The sequence below is a fragment of the Pipistrellus hanaki genome, assembly GCF_964339955.1.
Source record: "Pipistrellus hanaki genome assembly, chromosome: 7".
NCBI classification, from domain to species: Eukaryota; Metazoa; Chordata; class Mammalia; order Chiroptera; family Vespertilionidae; genus Pipistrellus; species Pipistrellus hanaki.
The window spans coordinates 2,612,120-2,631,919 of NC_140509.1; the positions used below are offsets into that span (position 1 = coordinate 2,612,120).

The 19,800-nt window shown below is 68.9% G+C and overlaps 1 protein-coding gene across 3 annotated transcripts; it reads right to left on the reverse strand.

The window, feature by feature from the left end:
• Positions 1 to 1,308: 1,308 nt before the first annotated feature.
• Positions 1,309 to 9,221, reverse strand: CDSN (corneodesmosin). 3 transcript variants are annotated; one of them, XM_084891132.1, is made up of 2 exons: positions 9,079 to 9,221; positions 1,309 to 2,924 (listed from the first exon to the last, which is right to left on the reverse strand). In XM_084891132.1, exon 2 carries the CDS (start codon positions 2,881 to 2,883, stop codon positions 1,384 to 1,386), a length of 1,500 nt encoding a protein of 499 aa, XP_084747258.1. In that variant the 5' UTR covers positions 2,884 to 2,924; positions 9,079 to 9,221; the 3' UTR covers positions 1,309 to 1,383. The 3 variants fall into 3 exon arrangements, with proteins under 3 accessions (XP_084747258.1, XP_084747257.1, XP_084747256.1); XM_084891131.1 differs by lacking the exon at positions 9,079 to 9,221 and adding an exon at positions 8,703 to 8,777; XM_084891130.1 differs by lacking the exon at positions 9,079 to 9,221 and adding an exon at positions 4,264 to 4,597.
• Positions 9,222 to 19,800: the final 10,579 nt, after the last annotated feature.

Consider the following 19,800-nt stretch of genomic DNA (forward strand, 5'->3'; position numbering starts at 1 on the left):
CCTTCTCCTCTATGGCCCCTCCCCCCCTTCTCCTCTATGGCCCCTCACCCCTTCTCCTCTATGGCCCCTCACCCCCCCCCCCCATATCCTCTGTGGAGCTCTCTAGGGACCCGGGGCTCTGTTCTCCGGGGCTGGGACCCGGTTGGGCAGGCCCAGGAGGGGCCGTGCTTGCTGCATGCCCTCATTCTCTCCTCTCACTCTCCTTACTCCCCCACCCAGGCTCTGGTTCAGTGGCCAGGAATCTGGTGTTTGCCCCAGCCTCCCCAAGGTTCCCCTGTGTCCCCGACACCCAGGAAATCCCTGCGGGGCTCCCCGAGGGCGTGGCGTCTAGGTGACAAGGTAAACCAGCGGTAGGGAAGGAGCTTGGGTGGAGACGGAATGGGGAGGACCAGGTGAGTGGGGGCTGAGGCGGGAGTGGGCTTTCTGGAGCGAAGGACGAGGAGAGGTGTGGGAGGGCTGCTGGGGCCGTCAGCCTCCGCTGTCAGTGCCGATGCTCACGCCTCCGCCGGCAGGAGCCCGGCCAGGGCAGCGCGGGACAGCTGGGCCTGAGGACCCGGGACCCGCGAAGGCAAAACGCCAGCCTCTATCAGGGGTCTTCAAACTACGGCCCGCGGGCCCCATGCAGCCCCCAGAGGAGTCTGATCCGGCCCCCAGGTTTTCTGGGCAGTGAGCGCAGCCGAGGTGTTACAGTAGGAATTAGTAGTTCATACAGTCCGGCCCTCCAGCTCTCTGAGGGACCGTGATCTGGCCCCCACTTTAAAAGTTTGAGGACCCCTGCTAGGTTATGCCGTTTATTGAGTATCTGACGACGGGCTGGGGGGTCCCCAGGACGCCCTGCGCCTCCCTCATGCAGGGACACATCTGATGGTGAGGATGCAGCAGCCAGGAAGGGAGACTGCGACGGAGACCGAGAGGCAGGAGTGGCGACCGGGCGGGAGGCTCCGTGAGCTGCACGGCGTGGGGGGCTGGAGGGTGGAAACGGGCGGAGGCGGTCACCGTCGTTGCGGTCCGGAAATGGGTCAGACTGCGTTCTATGGCCGATGGACAGGGAGGGTGACCTGTCCAGGCACCAGCGTTACTCTGACAGTCAGGCTTCCCAGTCCGCAGTCTGAGTGGAGGGCCCGGCCAGGGGGAGCCAGTGACGTCCATCTCCTCCACGCAGGAAGGTGCAGAGGGGGCTGCGGGCAGGGCGGCTGCAGGGGGCTCTGGGAGCGAGGAGGACACAGCTGACCCCATGCCTGGCCTCGCGTCTCCAAGCACACACGTGTGTGCGCACGTGTGCGTGTGTGTGTGTATGCATGAGTGTGTGTGTGTGCATGAGTGTGTGTATGCGTGTGTGGTGTGTGTGCGCGCGCTGCACATGCATGCACGCACAGAAGTGACTTATGGACTGGCATGAGCCTGTCCCTGGGGCTGGAAGGCTTCAGGGCCAGCTAGCTGGGGCCCCAGGGGCTGCACTTGGGCCAGGATGTCCCGGAGGGAGCGGCATGGAGTCTTGGAGCCGCCGCAGGGCTGGGCGCCAGCGGAGGGGTCGGGCTGCGGGGAGCCGTTGGGCCCCCGGGCCAGCGCGGAGGAGGAGGCGGGCGCGCAGGGGTGACCCGCAGCGCTGGACGTGCTGCCACAGGGCTGAAGGACGATTTTGCCGCTGGATTGGGAGCCGGAGCTGTGGCTGAGCGCGCCCGTGCCCGGCGGGGAGCAGGGCCCCTGGGAGACGCTGCCGCAGGGGTGCGAGGAGCCCGAGCCGCCGGAGACAATGTGGACCCCAGAACCGGAGAGGGAGCAGGGCCCCCTGGGGCCCGAGGAGCCCGCCGCGCAGGGCTGGACACCACCGGAGCCCACTGGCTGGAACACGACGACGGAGGAGGCCCCGGACGGGTAGATGCCGGCGCTGGAGCTGTGGCTGGAGATGATGGGATTGCTGGAGAAGTACTTGCCCTCGGAGATGGGGGGCCCGGCCGCGAAGGAGGGCACCCCCAGGGAGCCTCTGACGGGGTTCTCTTTGGTGAAGTAGCCCACAGGGTAGATTTTGCCGCCGCTGTAGGTCATGCCCGGGGCCAGGTAGCTGTTGGAGGAGCCGCCCACCACCTCGTAGCCGCCGTAGGACTTGTCCACAGAGGTGATGGGCGGGCAGGGCCTGCCGGGGGCGCCGCCGTTGCCGCAGGGGGCGCCGGGGCCTCCGGAGCCGTGCTGCTCCACCACCACCACCACCGGCCTCTGGCCCCCGGACACAGAGTGGGAGCTGGAGATGTAGGAGCCGGAGTGGGAGACGACGGGGCCCCCGCTGCAGGGGGAGTCGGGGATGTCCGGGCTGCAGGGGCGTGAGCTGGGGCCGCCCCTCTGGCCGCCACTGCTGGACGTCCAGGACGTCTGGGAGACGGAGGAGCTGGAGGCTCCGCCAGACTGGGAGGAGCTCACCACGAAGTGGGCAGAGCCGCCGCGGCCTGGGGCGGCGGGGCCGGACCCCTGCGGGGAGGAGCTGGGGGCACCCTGCAGACTGGAGCCAGACCCGGAGCTGTAGCTGCTCTGGGAATAGCTGGTCCCTGGCTTAAACAGCAAAGACCCCGAAGGACCACCCTGGGCCACATTGGAGCCACTGGAGCCGCCGGAGCCGCCGCTGGAACTGCCACTGGAGCCACTGTATCCGCTGGAGCCGCTGGAACCACTGGAGCCACTAGGACTGCCACTGAAGCCACTGCTGGAACCTCCACTGGAGCCGCTGGAGCCACTGGAGCCACTAGGACTGCCGCTGAAGCCACTGCTGGAACCTCCGCCGGAGCCGCCGGAGCCGCCCCCAGAGCCTCCGGCACTGGAAACAGGGCTGCCTGAGCCCCCCTTCCCGATGAGACAGGGGTCGTTGGGGGAGGTGATACGGGTGGGGTCCATACAGGGGTCTGAGAAGGTCCCGATGCTCTTGGCCAAGGTCCCTGGGGAGGAAAGTCATGGTTAGTAGGGGCACGAGGTGTGGCTTCCTCCCTTTCAGACCCACTCCATCCCCTGCGCGGCCGGGGAGTTTGGGCAGAGAGAGGGAGAGGCTGTGGCCTGAAGGGAAGGGAGCGGCAGGACAGGGCAGGCCTGTTGTTCGGGGAGGGGGCGGGCCGGACATCTGCCCGGAAGGAGAGGAGATGCAACGTGGGCTGGGAGAAAGGCCTGGAGAGGGAGTAGGACCAACGGCCTGCAGGGCCGGCCCAGGGGGACAGCAGTGGACCCAGCGAGAGGGGCCATATCCCCGGACCAGCTGGGAGGAGACCGAGGAAACAATCGGCGATGGAGAGCGAGGGAGGAAGGGCGGGCAGCAGGAGGGACGCTGGGAAGAGAGTGCCAGCGGCCAGGGCTGCCTAGAGGGCAGGGCCCAGGGGACCCGGCTGCTCAGCCACTCCCCCCGCAGAGGGGCTTGGGGGAGGGTGGGGATTCTGCTCCCCACTCAGCTTTCCCGCGGTGCTCCCAACTCAGCTTTGCCCACGCGGGAAAGCTGAGTGGGGGCCGGATGTGGGGGCCCGCTATTGCTTCAGAGCCTGCTAGTACAGCCCGACGGGACGCCACCCTGAGCCACGGCTCTCCTGGCCCGGCCCAGGACACGGATGGAGCGCTCCCTGCCCGGCCTCCGTGAGCCCGGCCACCCGGTGCTCCTGCCCGCCTCCCTCCAGATGGCCCAGCCTCTTCCTCCAGGGCTCCCCGCCCCTGCCCGCAAGGACAGCCCGCACTGGCACTGCAAGTGCCAGGTCTCAGCGGCTTCAGCCTGCGCGCTGGGAGGCCGGGGGCGGCCTGTGCTCTCCCGCATGGCTGTGAGCAGAGTGGCTGTGCTGTGGCTGTGGCTGTGCTGTGGCGTGGCTGTGGCGTGGCTGTGCTGTGGCTGTGCTGTGGAAGGGGCTTGAAAACACACAGCCAGTCGCCTGCGTGGCTGGCCGGCGTCCCCAGCCCCCACCTGCCATGCCTGTGCCGGCCAGTCCCTCGTGCCCTCTGCTCTCTGAGGGCCCTGGGCCTATTACACGCCCAGTCTTCACCTCTAGACTCAAACAACTTCCACAGAACCCTCCAGAATTCCCAAAGCACCCAACAGACTGAAGCTGGGTGTTATCAGTCTCAGAAACTGGAGCTCAGAAAGTTTAAGTAACGTGCCTGGTGACAGCGAAGAGCAGCCCAGGCCCCAGCGCCAGACAGCGGGGCCCCCCACCCCTCCGCTCCAGACACAGTGTCCCCCAGCCTTCCCTCACCTGGGGTCTGCACCCTCCTCTCCCCCTCCCCCGCCCCCTCCCCGCCTCCTACCTGGCAGCAGGAGGCCGGCCAGCAGCAGGGCCATGGCCCCGTGCCCGCCCTCACGCCCCGTCCGGGGTGCCCGCGAGGAGCCCGTGCTGGACGTCATGGCTCTGAGTGCGGGCGTGCGGACGCCGGCCTTTATGCAGGGCCGGACATTCTCTGGGCAGGAGTCACCGTGGGGCGGGAGGGGCAGGAGGGCAGTGCCCAGGGGGCATTGGTGTGGCAGGAGCTGAAGCAATCGGCTGGGATCTGCCTACTCAGCCGCCAGTGCGCAGCAGGTGCCGGCCGCGGTTGCCTAACCTGGAACCGGCGCGCCCGCTCGCGGCCGCCCACTCCGGTGGCTACCCTCCTCCCACGGCGCCTGCCCAGCCCCGCCCCCCTCAGCTTCCCGCCCTGCCCAGGCCCCTGCTCCCGCCGGCCTCCACCTCAGCCCCTGGCTCCCCCATGTCCTCCCCTGTAGGGTCTGCACCCCACCTGAGCCCTGGCACGGCCAGGCGCCTGCCCGCCACACACGTAGCCGCGAGCGAGCCTTTTGGGTCAGGACGGGATCTGCCTTCGGAGCGCTCCTTGGCCTCTCCCTGGGGCGGGGGTCTCCCTGGGGAGGGGGGTCTCCCTGGGGAGGGGGTCTCTCCCTGGGGAGGGGGTCTCTCCCTGGGGAGGGGGCCTCTCCCTGGGGAGGGGGGTCTCCCTGGGGAGGGGGCCTCTCCCTGGGGAGGGGGGTCTCCCTGGGGAGGGGGTCTCCCTGGGGAGGGGGTCTCCCTGGGGAGGGGGGTCTCCCTGGGGAGGGGGTCTCCCTGGGGAGGGGGGTCTCTCCCTGGGGCGGGGGCCTCTCCCTGGGGAGGGGGGTCTCCCTGGGGAGGGGGTCTCCCTGGGGAGGGGGGTCTCCCTGGGGAGGGGGGTCTCCCTGGGGAGGGGGTCTCCCTGGGGCGGGGGGTCTCCCTGGGGAGGGGGGTCTCCCTGGGGCGGGGGGTCTCCCTGGGGAGGGGGGTCTCCCTGGGGAGGGGGGTCTCCCTGGGGCGGGGGGTCTCCCTGGGGCGGGGGGTCTCCCTGGGGAGGGGGGTCTCCCTGGGGAGGGGCCTCTCCCTGGGGAGGGGGGTTTCCCTGGGGAGGGGGGTCTCCCTGGGGAGGGGGGTCTCCCTGGGGAGGGGGGTCTCCCTGGGGAGGGGTCTCTCCCTGGGGAGGGGGCCTCTCCCTGGGGGCCTCGGGCGGCGTGAGGGGAGCTGGCTGCAGGGCCTCATCGTGGGGAAGGCCGGGTGGGACCCTGCTGGCTGGGCCCTGGTCACTCACAGGCCCCGCGGCCCCTCCCGCCGTGACGCCGGCCAGGTGAGCCAGAGCCCAGGAAGGCTAATGGGCAGGCGGCGCCGGCTCCCTCAGCCTCGCTCTGCTGGGCGGTGCGCAAACAGGAAGGCGCGGGACCTGCCGGCCGCCCTCCGGGCGCCCCACCCCAGCCACCTAATTGCTCCTGGTGTTTCGAGAGCCTTGGTATCGGGGGAGGCGCCGGGAGGCCGCCCCCTGCTCTCGGCCGCACCCTGCTCCCCTCACCCAGACCCGGCCCCCCTGCCACCAGCACCCCGGCTCTGCGGGCCTCTGCCTCCCCCTCCAGCCCCAGCCGGGACCTGCAATGCTGGCGAGGTCCCGTCTCCTTAGGAGCTCCGTGGCTGCAGCTCTAGGGACAGGCCAGTGTTCCCAAGCAGAGGAAGGGAATTTTTATTTCTATCTAATTCCATTAATTAGGCTGTAAATAGCCACATGCTGCTAGTGGCTCCCACAGGGGCCTGGCCGGGGGTCAGGGCCAGCCTCCCCAGGCCGGGGGTCAGGGGCAGCCTCCCCAGGCTGGGGGCCAGGGGCAGCCTTCCCTGGAGAGAGTTGATAAGGGGTGGGGTCTGGCTCCTGTCCCAGCTCCCCTCCCAGCTGTGGGCCTTGCACCAAACTTTCCTGACCGCAATGTCCCTCGCCCACCAGAGGGGGCGCCGGGCTGTGCGGGCCTGCGGGTCTCAGTGGGCGCGTGGGAAGTGCTCAGAAAGCCCACACGGCAGAGGGGCAGGTCCCGCCACGGAGCCGCAGCGTGCTGCCTGCGTCCCCCACGGGAGCGCCCTCAGCCAGCTCTCAGCCCGGCCCCGCCCCGCCCCACACTGCCTCCTGGGCAGCCGCCATGCTCCTGGCCCACTGCTCCCTCTGGGCCCCTCGGGCCTGGGCTCCAGGCGGAGGAGGGCGCTGGGAGCCTGGGGTTTGGGTGAGGGGGAGCGTGCGGCCCGCGAGGTGTTCCTTTCTAGCACAAACAGGCGTCAACGTTGTTCTGTTTTCTCCCTCCCGGCCCTCCCGGCTCAGGCTGGCCTCCGCCCGCTGCAGGAGGCAGTCTCTGTGGGCCTCTGGCCAGGGCTCCGGCGGCCCACACACTGGTGCGCGCCCCATTCCTCTCCCACGGCCTCCTGTCCTCCGGCCTGAGCCGTCCCGGCTCACACCAGCCCCGCTCAGCTCAGGCAGCAGAGACCTCGTGGGCCCGGGCGGGCAGCGGGACACGGCTGAGGCCGGCGGGCCCCTCCGGCCGCTGGCCAGTGAGCTGAGAGCCACCGTTGGCTCCTTCTCTGACAGGCCCCCCAGCCTGCTCTGGTTTAAGTAGAAAGTAGGTCTCATCACTCCAGCCCTCGTCCCCCCACTCCTGCCAGCCCCACACACCCCGTGCCGGGGCCTGCTTTGGAGGTAGCAGTGGATTGGCCCTGTCCTCACTGAGCCGCACAGGGCGAGGAGGGGGCCAGGCACCGGGCCCCTGGGGCACAGGGAGGAGGGGGCAGGCCTGGAGGAGTGAAGAGAGGGCGGAAAGGGCATTTAGGAGCTGGTTTGAGCTGGGAGCTGGCGGGAGCAGTGGGTGGCAGGGAGGGCGGCTGTGACGCAGGGCAGGCAGAGGGGGGGCTGCAGCAGGGGGCTGGCCCATGGGGCTGCGGGCCGGGTCTCTCCCCGGGGCCTGAGGCGCTCGGGGCTTGACCCTCAGCACAGCCCTGAGGGGTAAATGTGTTTCTTCCCGCTCTTCCTACATGAAACGAGTGTAAATTATTATATCTGCCCAGATGGCTGGCAACCAGCAGGGGAGCCGGAGAGAACTCACCCAGCCCTGCACTCCGCCCCGCACTTCCGCCGCCCCATGCAGACACCAGGGCACACACCCGCCCTCCGGCCGCTCCGGGGAGTCCTCAGCCTGTGGGGGCGGGCGCAGTCCCGGGGGTGAAGAAGTGAGAAGCAAGGTGCTGTCCCCAGCCTCTCCTGGGCGCTGTCCAGCCTGAAGCAGCCGGGCACGCAGCCCTGGGCAGCCCTCGCTCGGCCACGGAGAGGGAGCGGGAGAGGAGGGCCAGGAGGAGCGGCTGTGGAATGGGGAGAAGCGGAGGGCCGGCCGCACCGAGGGGCCCCCCTGCTGCCCACCGCCCGGCGCCTCCCTCTCGGCTTCTCCCTCCTCCACACCCACTGGGGCTCCGTCTCCCGCCCTCACCGCCCCCACGGAGCGGCGGCCGGTCCACGCCCTGCACCTGGCCCTCCCGACGGGAACGCGGGGCGGAGCCGGGCCGGTGGCCGCTGGTCTGTGCGGGCGCTCCCTCTGCCGCCCGGTGGTTTCCCGTGTAGAGGACACGGGCCTGACCCTCTGCCCTCTCTTGGCAAGCAGACTTCTCTGTCAGCCCCTCCGGTCCTCAGGACGGGACCAAAGCCACTGGCCGGGACGGCAGGTCCACGGCACTCCCGGCCCTTACCCACGGAGGCACCCGGTGACCCGGCCCCGCCTCCTCGGGCAGAGTGCGCCGCGGTGAGGTGGCACTCGCCGGCCGGTGGGCAGCAGGCTCAGGCCGGCCCGGCCCTGAGCCACCCCCGGCCCCCAGCCCGGCCGCCTCTGCTCCTAGGTGCCATCCCTGAGCCGCTCCCCCTCTGCTCTCCGGCCCAGAGGGCCGGCCTGGGAGAGGGGGGCAGGGCGGTGGCTCCAGTTCAGAGACTGGGGTGATGGGGTAGGAATCCCGCTCAGCAGAGCGCGTGGAGCTGAGAGCCACAGCTCCGGTGTGGCCTCTGCTCAGCGCGACCCTCCCCTCCGCGCAGCCCCATCACCCTCCTCCAGGGCTGCCCTGGGCAGTGGCCGCTCAGCCCCCTGGGCTGTCCCTGCGCCCGCCCCCCTCACAGCCCCGGGACCCTGCAGGCCGGCACTGCAGCCGGACTGGGGCGTGGGGCTTGGGGTCCGAGGCCATCTTCGGGCTGTGAGTCTGGAAGAGGAAGAACCCGGAGGTGGGGTTCTGCCCTCCACCTCAGCCCCCCCGCCCTCTGGTCAGCTGAGAGCACCTCCCTGCGCGCTTCCTGCTCTAAGTCAGCCGCACGAGGCTGTCCCGTGAGGCTGTGACTCGCTCTCACAGCAACAACAACGTTTTCCCCCGGAGCCCGGAGCCGAGCCCCGCCCAGCACGCTCAGCGCTTACTCACTCTGCCCACTGCGGCCAGGAATGCTCTTCACTGCCATCCTCGCCCAGACTGAGGGCCGCTGCCCCCAGCCGGGGGCTGAGAGAGAAGGGAGGGAGGGACAGGGCGACACCGGGCTGTGCAGTAGGCAGGACGGGCCGCGGACGGGACGGGCCGCAGACGGGACGGGCCGCAGACGGGACGGGCCGCAGACGGGACGGGCCGCGGACGGGACGGGCCGCGGACGGGACGGGCCGCAGACGGGACGGGCCGCGGATGGGACGGGCCGCAGACGGGACGGGCCGCGGGGAGGACGGGCCGCAGACGGGACGGGCCGCAGACGGGACGGGCCGCGGGGAGGACAGTGAACAGAGAGCACTTTGGAGCTTCAGGGAGGCACCTGGTGGGCAGATTCACTCTCCTCTGTTCCTGTCTGAGTCCTCCACTGAGGCCCATTATAGGGCGGACTGTCTCTACCACGTCTGCCAGCAGCTGCACACAGGCCAGGACACGCAGGTCCTGGTGCCGAGACTGCGAGCCAGCTCTGGGATTCAGCAAAGTGTACATAGTGTGGGAACTGCCTCACCCAGGACAGTGTACGGATTGTGGGCACTGCCTTCCCCCCACAGACAGTTTATGAAGTTTGAGCACTGCCTCCGCCAGGACAGTGTACGGACTGTGGGCACTCCCTCCCCAGGACAGTGTACACAATGAGGGCACTCGCTCCCCCGCAGGACACTGTACAGAATTTGGGCACTCCCTCCACCGCAGGACAGTGTACGGAGTGCGGGAACTGCCTCCCCCAGGACAGTGTAAAGAGTGTGGGCACTGCCTCCCCAGGACAGTGTACGGAGTGTGGGCACTGAGCTCCCCAAGAACAGTGTACAGTGTGGGCACTGCCGTCTCCCCCCATGACAGTGTATGGAGTGTGGGCACTCCCTCCCCCAGGACAGTGTACAAAGTGCAGGCACTGCCCTCCCCACCCGGGACAGTGTACAGAGTGTGGGCACTGCCTCCCCAGGACAGTGTACGGAGTGTGGGCACTGCCTCCCCAGGACAGTGTACGGAGTGTGGCCACTCCTCCCCAAGGACAGTGTGCGTTGTGTGGGCACTGCCCTACCCCAGGACAGTGTAAGTAGTGCGGGCACTCCCTCCCCAAGGACAGTGTACATAGTGCTGGCACTGCCCTCACAACCCAGGACAGTGTACGAATTGTGGGCACTGCCCTCTCCAAGGACTGTGTATGGAGTGCGGGCACTCCCTGCCCCCTTAGGACAGTGTACGGAGTGTGGGCACTGCCCTCCCGTGGGACAGTGTACGGAGTGCAGGAACTGCCTTCACTCCCCAGAACAGTGTACAGAGTGTGGTAACTGCCTCCAAGACAGTGTACAAAGTGTGGGCACTGCCCTCCCCAGGACAGTGTAAAGAGTGTGTGCACTCCGCCCACCAGGACAGTGTACGGAGTGCGGGCACTGCCTCGCCCAGGACAGTGTACGGAATGCGGGCACTGCCCTCCACCAGAAGAGTGTACGCAGTGCGGGCACTCCCTCCCGCCCAGGACAGTGTACGGAGTGTGGGCACTCCCTCTACAGGTCAGTGTACACAGTGTGGGCACTCCCCTTCCCCCCAGGACAGTGTACGGAGTGTGGCCACTCCCCCCCAGGACAGTGTACGTTCTGTGGGCACTGCCCTCTCCCAGGTCACTGTACGGAGTGTGGGCACTGCCTTCCCCCCTCAGGACAGTGTACAAAGTGCAGGCACTGCCCTCATTTCCCAGGACAGTATACGGAGTGTGGGAACTCCACACCAGGAGAGTGTACGGAGTGTGGGCACTCCCTCCCCCCCTATAGAGTGTATGGAATGTGGGCAGCTCCATCCCAAGACAGTGTACAGACTGGGCACTCCCTCCAGCCCAGGACAGTGTACGGAGTGTGGGCACTCCCTCCCAGGACAGTGTAGGGAGTGTGGGCACTGCCTCCCAGGACAGTGTAGGGTGTGCGGGCACTGCCCTCCTGGCGGGGCAGGAGCCTCGGTTTGGGCTTGCACCAGCTGAGGGGTCAGACCCGCTCTGGAGCCCAGAGGGTTTCCTTCCTCGGGGACCAGCAGTGTCTGCTTCCTCCTCTGCCAACCTCCCCTCTCTGCAGACTGTGGTCTAGCATGGGACACCCATCCTGTGCCCTGGGGCCAGCCGGGCCTCCCCTAGGCAGGCCTGGCTCAGGCGCAGCCCTGTCAGCGACACGGAGCGGAGCACCTGCGGCCTGCGCCCGCTTTCTGAGTCCCGCAGGGAGGCTGGAGGCCGGGGTGAGGGCGAGCGGGCGCCCTCTGTGGTGGAGCCGGGCGCCCGGACCGTGCTGGCGCTCAGCGAGGAGGCCCAGGGCGCGGCTGGCAGGCCACAGGGGAAACCTGGAGGGCAGGGCTGTGTGCTGTGCTGGGTGCTGGGGGGGAAGCAGGGGAGGGGGGAGCATGGGGGGGAGGGTCAGTCACAGTGGGTGAGCCAGGCCTGCCTGGGTGAGGCTGGAGGGACGGGAGAGTGGGGTCGGGGCCCTGTCAGGTGATTAAAACCTTTGGCCTCACCTGTCAGTAGTTTCCTCCCCAGACAGAGCTCCTGGGGGGGCGGAGGCAGCTTCCTGGGACGTGCCCTCGCCGGCAGCCACACCGCACACGCTCCGGACACGGGGGCCCTGCAGGTCTGACAGCGCACAGTCTCCTGCCCGCCCGCCGGGGCAGAGGCTGTGCCCGGCTCCTGCTGTGCCAGCTTCACGCCACCCCCGGCCAGGCGCCCTCCCCTGCCCATGCCTCTGACCGACGTCCGCGAGGAGCCATGCTCCCCGGCCGAGGGCCTTTCTGTCCCTCACCTCCCGGCTCCCTGCCGCCCGGTGCGGCCGTGCCAGCGCGTCCGTCCTCAGCCAGCCCCCTGCGCCTCCCAGTGAGAAACGGCAGTGGGTGCCGGCCTGCGGCCTGCGGGCCGCACCACATCTCCACGACCGCCACGCCGCTGGAGCTGGAGGAACGTCTGACGGTGTGCCGTGCGGGCAGCCTGTCCTCCCCAGGCCGCCTCGCCCGCGAAGGGGCGCCCGCAGCTGGCCGGCGAGACCCGGGCACCGGACGCAGGCGGCCGGAGGGAATGAGCCAGAGGCCGGCGGAAACCCGGGAAAGAGCAGCACCGGACCCTCCTGGGCCTCCCTCCGGTCCGGTCAGCCCTTCTCTCCGCGGGAACTTGTGCTCCTTCCTGTCCCCAAAGCGGGGGCGGGTCAGCCCGAGGGCTCCGGCCCCTCCCTCCTGCCGCAGGGCGTGGCGCAAGGCTCGGGCTCCTGGCGGCGCGGGTCCTGGGGTCTCAGGCCCGGCCCCTGGGCACCTGGCCACACTGCGATGCAGCAGCAATGCCCTCGCAGGAGTCAGCTCGCTGGAGAGCCGCATCTCAGCGCTCCTGGCTCCGCCGCCCGGAGTCCTCAGCCTCGGGGGGTCCTCAGCCCGGGGGGGGGGTCCTCAGCCTCGGGGGGTCCTCAGCCTCGGCGGGGGGGGGGGTCCTCAGCCTCGGGGGTTCCTCAGCCTCGGGGGGTCCTCAGCCTCAGGGGGGTCCTCAGCCTCGGGGGGTCCTCAGCCTCAGGGGGGGGGTCCTCAGCCTCGGGGGGTCCTCAGCCTCGGCGGGGGGGGGGGTCCTCAGCCTCGGGGGGGTCCTCAGCCTGGGGGGGGTCCTCAGCCTCAGGGGTTCCTCAGCCTCGGGGGGGGGGGTCCTCAGCCTCGGGGGGTCCTCAGCCTGGCGGGGGGGGGGGGGTCCTCAGCCTCAGGGGGTTCCTCAGCCTGGCGGGGGGGGGTGTCCTCAGCCTCGGGGTGTCCTCAGCCTCAGGGGGTCCTCAGCCTCGGCGGGGGGGGGGGGGCGTCCTCAGCCTCAGGGGGTTCCTCAGCCTGGGGGGGGGGGTCCTCAGCTTCGGGGGGTCCTCAGCCTCAGGTGCAGAAAGGGGACCTAACTATTCTCGGGGCCTTTGGGCCCGCTTCCTGGCATGTCCCCGTCCGACCCAAAAAGCCGATGTGAATCCAGAGGTCAGGTCGGCCCCGCCCAGGAATAAGTACTTACTTGGCCGTCCCCTCACCAGCAGGAGGAGGTCTGGTTAAATAGATATAAAACAGTAACGATGGCCAGCCAGCTGCTCAGTGCTCACGGGTAGCCCAGGAGCCACAAGTTCTGGTCCCTTCCCAGGCAGGGCGCATGCGGGGTGCGGGCTGCGTCCCAGTGTGGGGGTGCAGGAGGCAGCGACTGATGTTTCTAACAGCCCATCCCTCTCCCTTCCTCTCTTCCTGTTTTCTTTTAAATGCAAGCTTCTTGTTTAAATGTTTTTATTATTTCAAAGAGAAAGGGAGAGGAAGAGAGAGAAACATCCATGACCAGAGAGAATCACTGATGGGCTTCCGCCTGCATGCACCCTTGATTGGAGTCGAACCTGGGACCCTTCAGTCTGCAGGCCGGCCCTGCAGCCACCGAGCCAAACCAGCAGGGCTCCTCTCTTTCTACAGCGCATAAAATGAAATGTTTTTAAAGAAGACTGAGATGCTAACGCTGCCCTCATATAAAACTATTATAATAACAATTCCGTATTTTCCGGCGTATAAGACGACTGCCTAATTTTACAGTTAAAACCTAGGTTAGGCCTATATTCGCTGTATAAGACTACCCCCCACTTCAAAGAAAAGACTTACTTTGCCGTCAAGATCTGCAGGTAATTTTTGTGTAATTTTGGTCTTTTGCCCCGATTTTCGGTTGACTTTTTTTCGTTTCAAAAGTCGTCTTATACGCTGGAAAATGCGGTACAGTGCCCAGCCACGTGGCTGAGCGTCGCCCATACCCCAAAAGATTTCGGGTTCAATTCCCGGTCAAGGCACATACCTAGGCCGTGGGTCTGATCCCTGGTTGGGGCAGAAATGGGAAGCAACAGATGGATGTTCCTCTCTCTCTCTCTCTCTCTCTCTCCCTCACCCTCTAAAATCAATAAAAATACATTCTCGGTGAGGATTAAATAAGCATATAGAGAAGAAAGGAAAACCACCCAATGCTGTGGTCAGTACGACAGGCCCCCAGGACCCGGCGCGCGGCCGGTGGGAGCTCTGAGATGCCCTCCTCCGGGAGGCCCGGCTGTGCCTGGGCCCATCCCAACGCAGCCCTTTCAATCCGCCACCTCCCCCGGCAGAGCCTTCCCCTCCCTGAGCCCCCAGGCCCTCCCCAGGGAGAAGGGACCCAGGCTGTGCCCACTCCCTCTCCCTCCGCCTCCCTCCTCTGGTCTCTCCTCTCCTCCGACCCCTGCCCGGCTCCCCAATCACTGTCTCCTCCTCCTCCACTTCCTTCCGCCCACTGTCTCTCCCTCCTCCCTCACATACATCCTCCCCTGCCGCTCCAGCGCCTTCCTTCCCATCAGAGCCTGCCTTCCCACCTGACCCCGACCCCGACCCCGACCCCGACCCCGACCCCGACCCCGACCCCGACCCCGACCCGACCCCGACCCCGACCCCGACCCCGACCCCGACCCCGACCCCGACCCCGACCCCGACCCGACCCCGACCCCGACCCCGACCCCGACCCGACCCCGACCCCGACCCCGACCCCGACCCCGACCCCGACCCCGACCCCGACCCCGACCCCGACCCCGACGCTGACCCCGACCCCGACCCCGACCCCGACCCCGACCCCGAGCCCGACCCCGAGCCCGACCCCGACCCCGACCCCGACCCCGACCCCGACCCCGACGCTGACCCCGACCCCGACCCCGACCCCGACCCCGACCCTGACCCTGACCCTGACCCTGACCCCGACCCTGACCCCGACCCTGACCCTGACCCTGACCCCGACCCCGACCCTGACCCCAACCCTGACCCTGACCCCGACCCTGACCCCGACCCCGACCCTGACCCCGACCCTTGTCCTGACCCCGACCCTGACCCCGACCCTGACCCTGACCCCGACCCTGACCCCGACCCTGACCCTGACCCTGACCCCGACCCCGACCCTGACCCCAACCCTGACCCTGACCCTGACCCTGACCCCGACCCCGACCCTGACCCCGACCCTTGTCCTGACCCCGACCCTGACCCCGACCCCGACCCTTGTCCTGACCCCGACCCTGACCCCGACCCCGACCCTGACCCTGACCCCGACCCCGACCCCGACCCCGACCCTGACCCCGACCCCAACCCTGACCCCGACCCTGACCCCGACCCTGACCCTGACCCCGACCCTTGTCCTGACCCCGACCCCGACCCCAACCCTGACCCCGACCCCGACCCTGACCCTGACCCCGACCCCAACCCTGACCCCGACCCTGACCCCGACCCCGACCCCGACCCTGACCCCGACCCTGACCCCGACCCTGACCCTGACCCCGACCCTGACCCCGACCCCGACCCTGACCCCGACCCTGACCCCGACCCTGACCCTGACCCTTGTCCTGACCCCGACCCTGACCCTGACCCTTGTCCTGACCCCGACCCCGACCCCAATCCTGACCCTGACCCTGACCCCGACCCTGACCCTGACCCCACCCCTGACCCCGACCCTGACCCTGACCCCACCCCTGACCCCGACCCCAACCCTGACCCCGACCCTGACCCCGACCCCGACCCTGACCCCGACCCCACCCCTGACCCCGACCCCAACCCTGACCCCGACCCTGACCCTGACCCCGACCCTGACCCTGACCCCGACCCTGACCCTGACCCTTGTCCTGACCCCGACCCTGACCCCGACCCCAACCCTGACCCCGACCCCAACCCTGACCCCGACCCCGACCCTGACCCTGACCCCGACCCTGATCCTGACCCCGACCCTGACCCTGACCGTGACCCTGACCCCGACCCTGACCCCGACCCCAACCCTGACCCCGACCCCAACCCTGACCCCGACCCCGACCCCGACCCCGACCCCAACCCTGACCCCGACCCCGACCCTGACCCTGACCCCACCCCTGACCCCGACCCCACCCCTGACCCCGACCCCGACCCCGACCCTGACCCTGACCCCGACCCTGACCCTGACCCCACCCCTGACCCTGACCCCACCCCTGACCCTGACCCCGACCCTGACCCTGACCCCACCCCTGACCCTTGTCCTGACCCTGACCCCGACCCCAATCCTGACCCCGACCCCAACCCTGACCCCGACCCTAACCCTGACCCCGACCCCAACCCTGACCCCGACCCCAACCCTGACCCCGACCCCGACCCTGACCCTGACCCCGACCCTGACCCTGACCCCGACCCTGACCCTGACCCTTGTCCTGACCCCAACCCTGACCCCTACCCTAACCCTAACCCTGACCCCGACCCCGACCCTGACCCCGACCCCAACCCTGACCCCGACCCCAACCCTGACCCCGACCCCAACCCTGACCCTGACCCCGACCCTGACCCTGACCCCGACCCTGACCCTGACCCCGACCCTGACCCTGACCCTTGTCCTGACCCCAACCCTGACCCCTACCCTAACCCTAACCCTGACCCCGACCCCGACCCTGACCCCGACCCCAACCCTGACCCCGACCCTAACCCTGACCCCGACCCCAACCCTGACCCCGACCCTGACCCTGACCCCGACCCCGACCCTGACCCCGACCCTGACCCCGACCCTTGTCCTGACCCCGACCCTGACCCTGACCCTTGTCCTGACCCCGACCCTGACCCCGACCCCAACCCTGACCCCGACCCCAACCCTGACCCCGACCCCGACCCTGACCCTGACCCCGACCCCAACCCTGACCCCGACCCTGACCCTGACCCCGACCCTGACCCTGACCCCGACCCTGACCCTGACCCTTGTCCTGACCCCGACCCTGACCCCGACCCCAACCCTGACCCCGACCCCAACCCTGACCCCGACCCCGACCCTGACCCTGACCCCGACCCTGATCCTGACCCCGACCCTGACCCTGACCGTGACCCTGACCCCGACCCTGACCCCGACCCCAACCCTGACCCCGACCCCAACCCTGACCCCGACCCCGACCCCGACCCCGACCCCAACCCTGACCCCGACCCCGACCCTGACCCTGACCCCACCCCTGACCCCGACCCCACCCCTGACCCCGACCCCGACCCCGACCCTGACCCTGACCCCGACCCTGACCCTGACCCCACCCCTGACCCTTGTCCTGACCCTGACCCCGACCCCAATCCTGACCCCGACCCCAACCCTGACCCCGACCCTAACCCTGACCCCGACCCCAACCCTGACCCCGACCCCAACCCTGACCCTGACCCCGACCCTGACCCTGACCCCGACCCTGACCCTGACCCCGACCCTGACCCTGACCCTTGTCCTGACCCCAACCCTGACCCCTACCCTAACCCTAACCCTGACCCCGACCCCGACCCTGACCCCGACCCCAACCCTGACCCCGACCCCAACCCTGACCCCGACCCCAACCCTGACCCTGACCCCGACCCTGACCCTGACCCCGACCCTGACCCTGACCCCGACCCTGACCCTGACCCTTGTCCTGACCCCAACCCTGACCCCTACCCTAACCCTAACCCTGACCCCGACCCCGACCCTGACCCCGACCCCAACCCTGACCCCGACCCTAACCCTGACCCCGACCCCAACCCTGACCCCGACCCTGACCCTGACCCCGACCCCGACCCTGACCCCGACCCTGACCCCGACCCTTGTCCTGACCCCGACCCTGACCCTGACCCTTGTCCTGACCCCGACCCTGACCCCGACCCCAACCCTGACCCCGACCCCAACCCTGACCCCGACCCCGACCCTGACCCTGACCCCGACCCCAACCCTGACCCCGACCCAAACCCTGACCCCAACCCTGACCCCGACCCCGACCCTGACCCTGACCCCACCCCTGACCCCGACCCCACCCCTGACCCCGACCCCACCCCTGACCCCGACCCCAACCCTGACCCCGACCCCGACCCTGACCCCGACCCCAACCCTGACCCCGACCCCAACCCTGACCCCGACCCCAACCCTGACCCTGACCCCACCCCTGACCCCGACCCCAACCCTGACCCCTACCCTAACCCTGACCCTGACCCCGACCCTGACCCCGACCCCGACCCTGACCCCGACCCCAACCCTGACCCCGACCCCAACCCTGACCCCTACCCTAACCCTGACCCTGACCCCGACCCTGACCCTGACCCTTGTCCTGACCCCAACCCTGATCCCTACCCTAACCCTAACCCTGACCCCGACCCCGACCCTGACCCCGACCCCAACCCTGACCCCGACCCCAACCCTGACCCCGACCCCAACCCTGACCCTGACCCCGACCCTGACCCCGACCCCAACCCTGACCCCGACCCCAACCCTGACCCCGACCCCAACCCTGACCCCTACCCTAACCCTGACCCTGACCCCGACCCTGACCCTGACCCTTGTCCTGACCCTGACCCCAACCCTGACCCCGACCCCAACCCTGACCCCTACCCTAACCCTGACCCTGACCCCGACCCTGACCCTGACCCTTGTCCTGACCCTGACCCCGACCCCAATCCTGACCCTGACCCCGACCCTGACCCCAACCCTAACCCTAACCCCGACCCTGACCCCAACCCTGACACCGATCCCAACCCTGACCCTGACCCCGACCCCGATCCTGACCCTAACCCTGACCCCGACCCCAACCCTGACGCCAACCCTAACCCTAACCCCATCCCTGACCCCGACCCCATCCTGACCCGGATCCTGACACTGACCCCAACCCCGACTCCACCCTGACACTGACCCTGACTTGGCTCACTGGGGCTAGACAGTGGGTAGCTAAGACCCAGACTGCCCCAGAACCGGCCTTGGGCCCACAGGTTGGACAGGGAGGAGGGCGTGGGGTGAGCTGGGTCCCCTGAGCCTGGTTCCCAAGGTTCCGAGGGGCACACGTGAGGGTGGCCTTCCCCCGGCTCTGCTGCTCTCCCTGGGCCCTGGGCCTCGGGGTGCCTGCGAGGCTGGCGTCAGGGAGGGTGCGATGCCGGGCGGGGGCTCGGGCGGTCCTGGGAGCCCCGGGCAGGGGGTGCGGCCCGAGGCCCTGGGGCAGAGAGGCCCACACTCCCCTTCATGGCGGCACTGGGCCTTCTCCTCCGGGGACAGTGTGGGGCCCAGTGGCACCAAAGTGAGCACGGCCAGCCACTGGCCTGGGCACGGACGCCAGGCACAAGCAGACAGAGAAAGTCGTTCCCTGCGCCCACCGCTTCCCTTCGCTCCCCGCAGCCCCCAGCCTGCGCCCGCCCCCATGCACGCGCCTCCCTCGTCTCCCGCCAGCTGTCTCACCACAGCTCCGTCTTCTCCAGCTGTGAACCCTTGGCGCTGACCGCTCCTTCTCCCTGCCGCCAGCCTCACCCCTCACCAGGAGCACCGCCAGCCAGCGCCGCGCCGGAGCTCCCTGGCGCTGGGCAGGCGGTGGGGCACCGGAGGGCGGCTCAGGCGCTGCCTCTGTCTGCGGGTGGGAGCTGTGGAGAGGTTAGCATCCGAGTTGGGGACTGGGCTCAGAGAGTCGCCCCGATGACTTGGGTGGGCGATGTCCCATCTCCGAGGGCCGGAGAGAACGGGAGGTCCCATGCAGCTGGGACGCCCAGCCCTGCCGCGGGCACCTGGCCTCTCCCTGCTCTGCGTCTGGTCCTCACCACCCGCTGCGCAGGGCGCTGGCCCGGCGTGCAGTGCCGCGCAGATCCTGGCCCAGAGCCCCAGCCCCTACGAGGTCTCCGTTGTTATGTGCTGCTGGTGGCCTGGAGCAGGGTCAGTGCACTCGAAGAGGAGATTAATTAGAAGGTGGCCCGGGGGGCAGGACAGGGGGAGAAGGGCCTGACGTGCCCTGGAGCCAACCTTCCTCGATCCCTCCCAGGCCAGTGGCTCGAAAGGCAGCTGTGGAGTGAGTGGGGTCCCTCTGGCAGGTGGAATCCCTCAGCTTGGTCTGCGGGGGTCAGGCTGAAACCAGCTCTCCGACATCCCCCGAGGGGTCCCGGAGTGCGAGAGGGCACTCTGCAGAGTTGCTGCCATACAGGGTGTGGAACACAATCACACGTGTGCAGTAACCAGATTCGGGCCCACCTGCCCCAGCAACAACATAACCCACGGCCGAAGGTGGAATCGCGTGGCCCCGGGAGTGACCCCGGGAGGAAGCTGGCTCCTTCC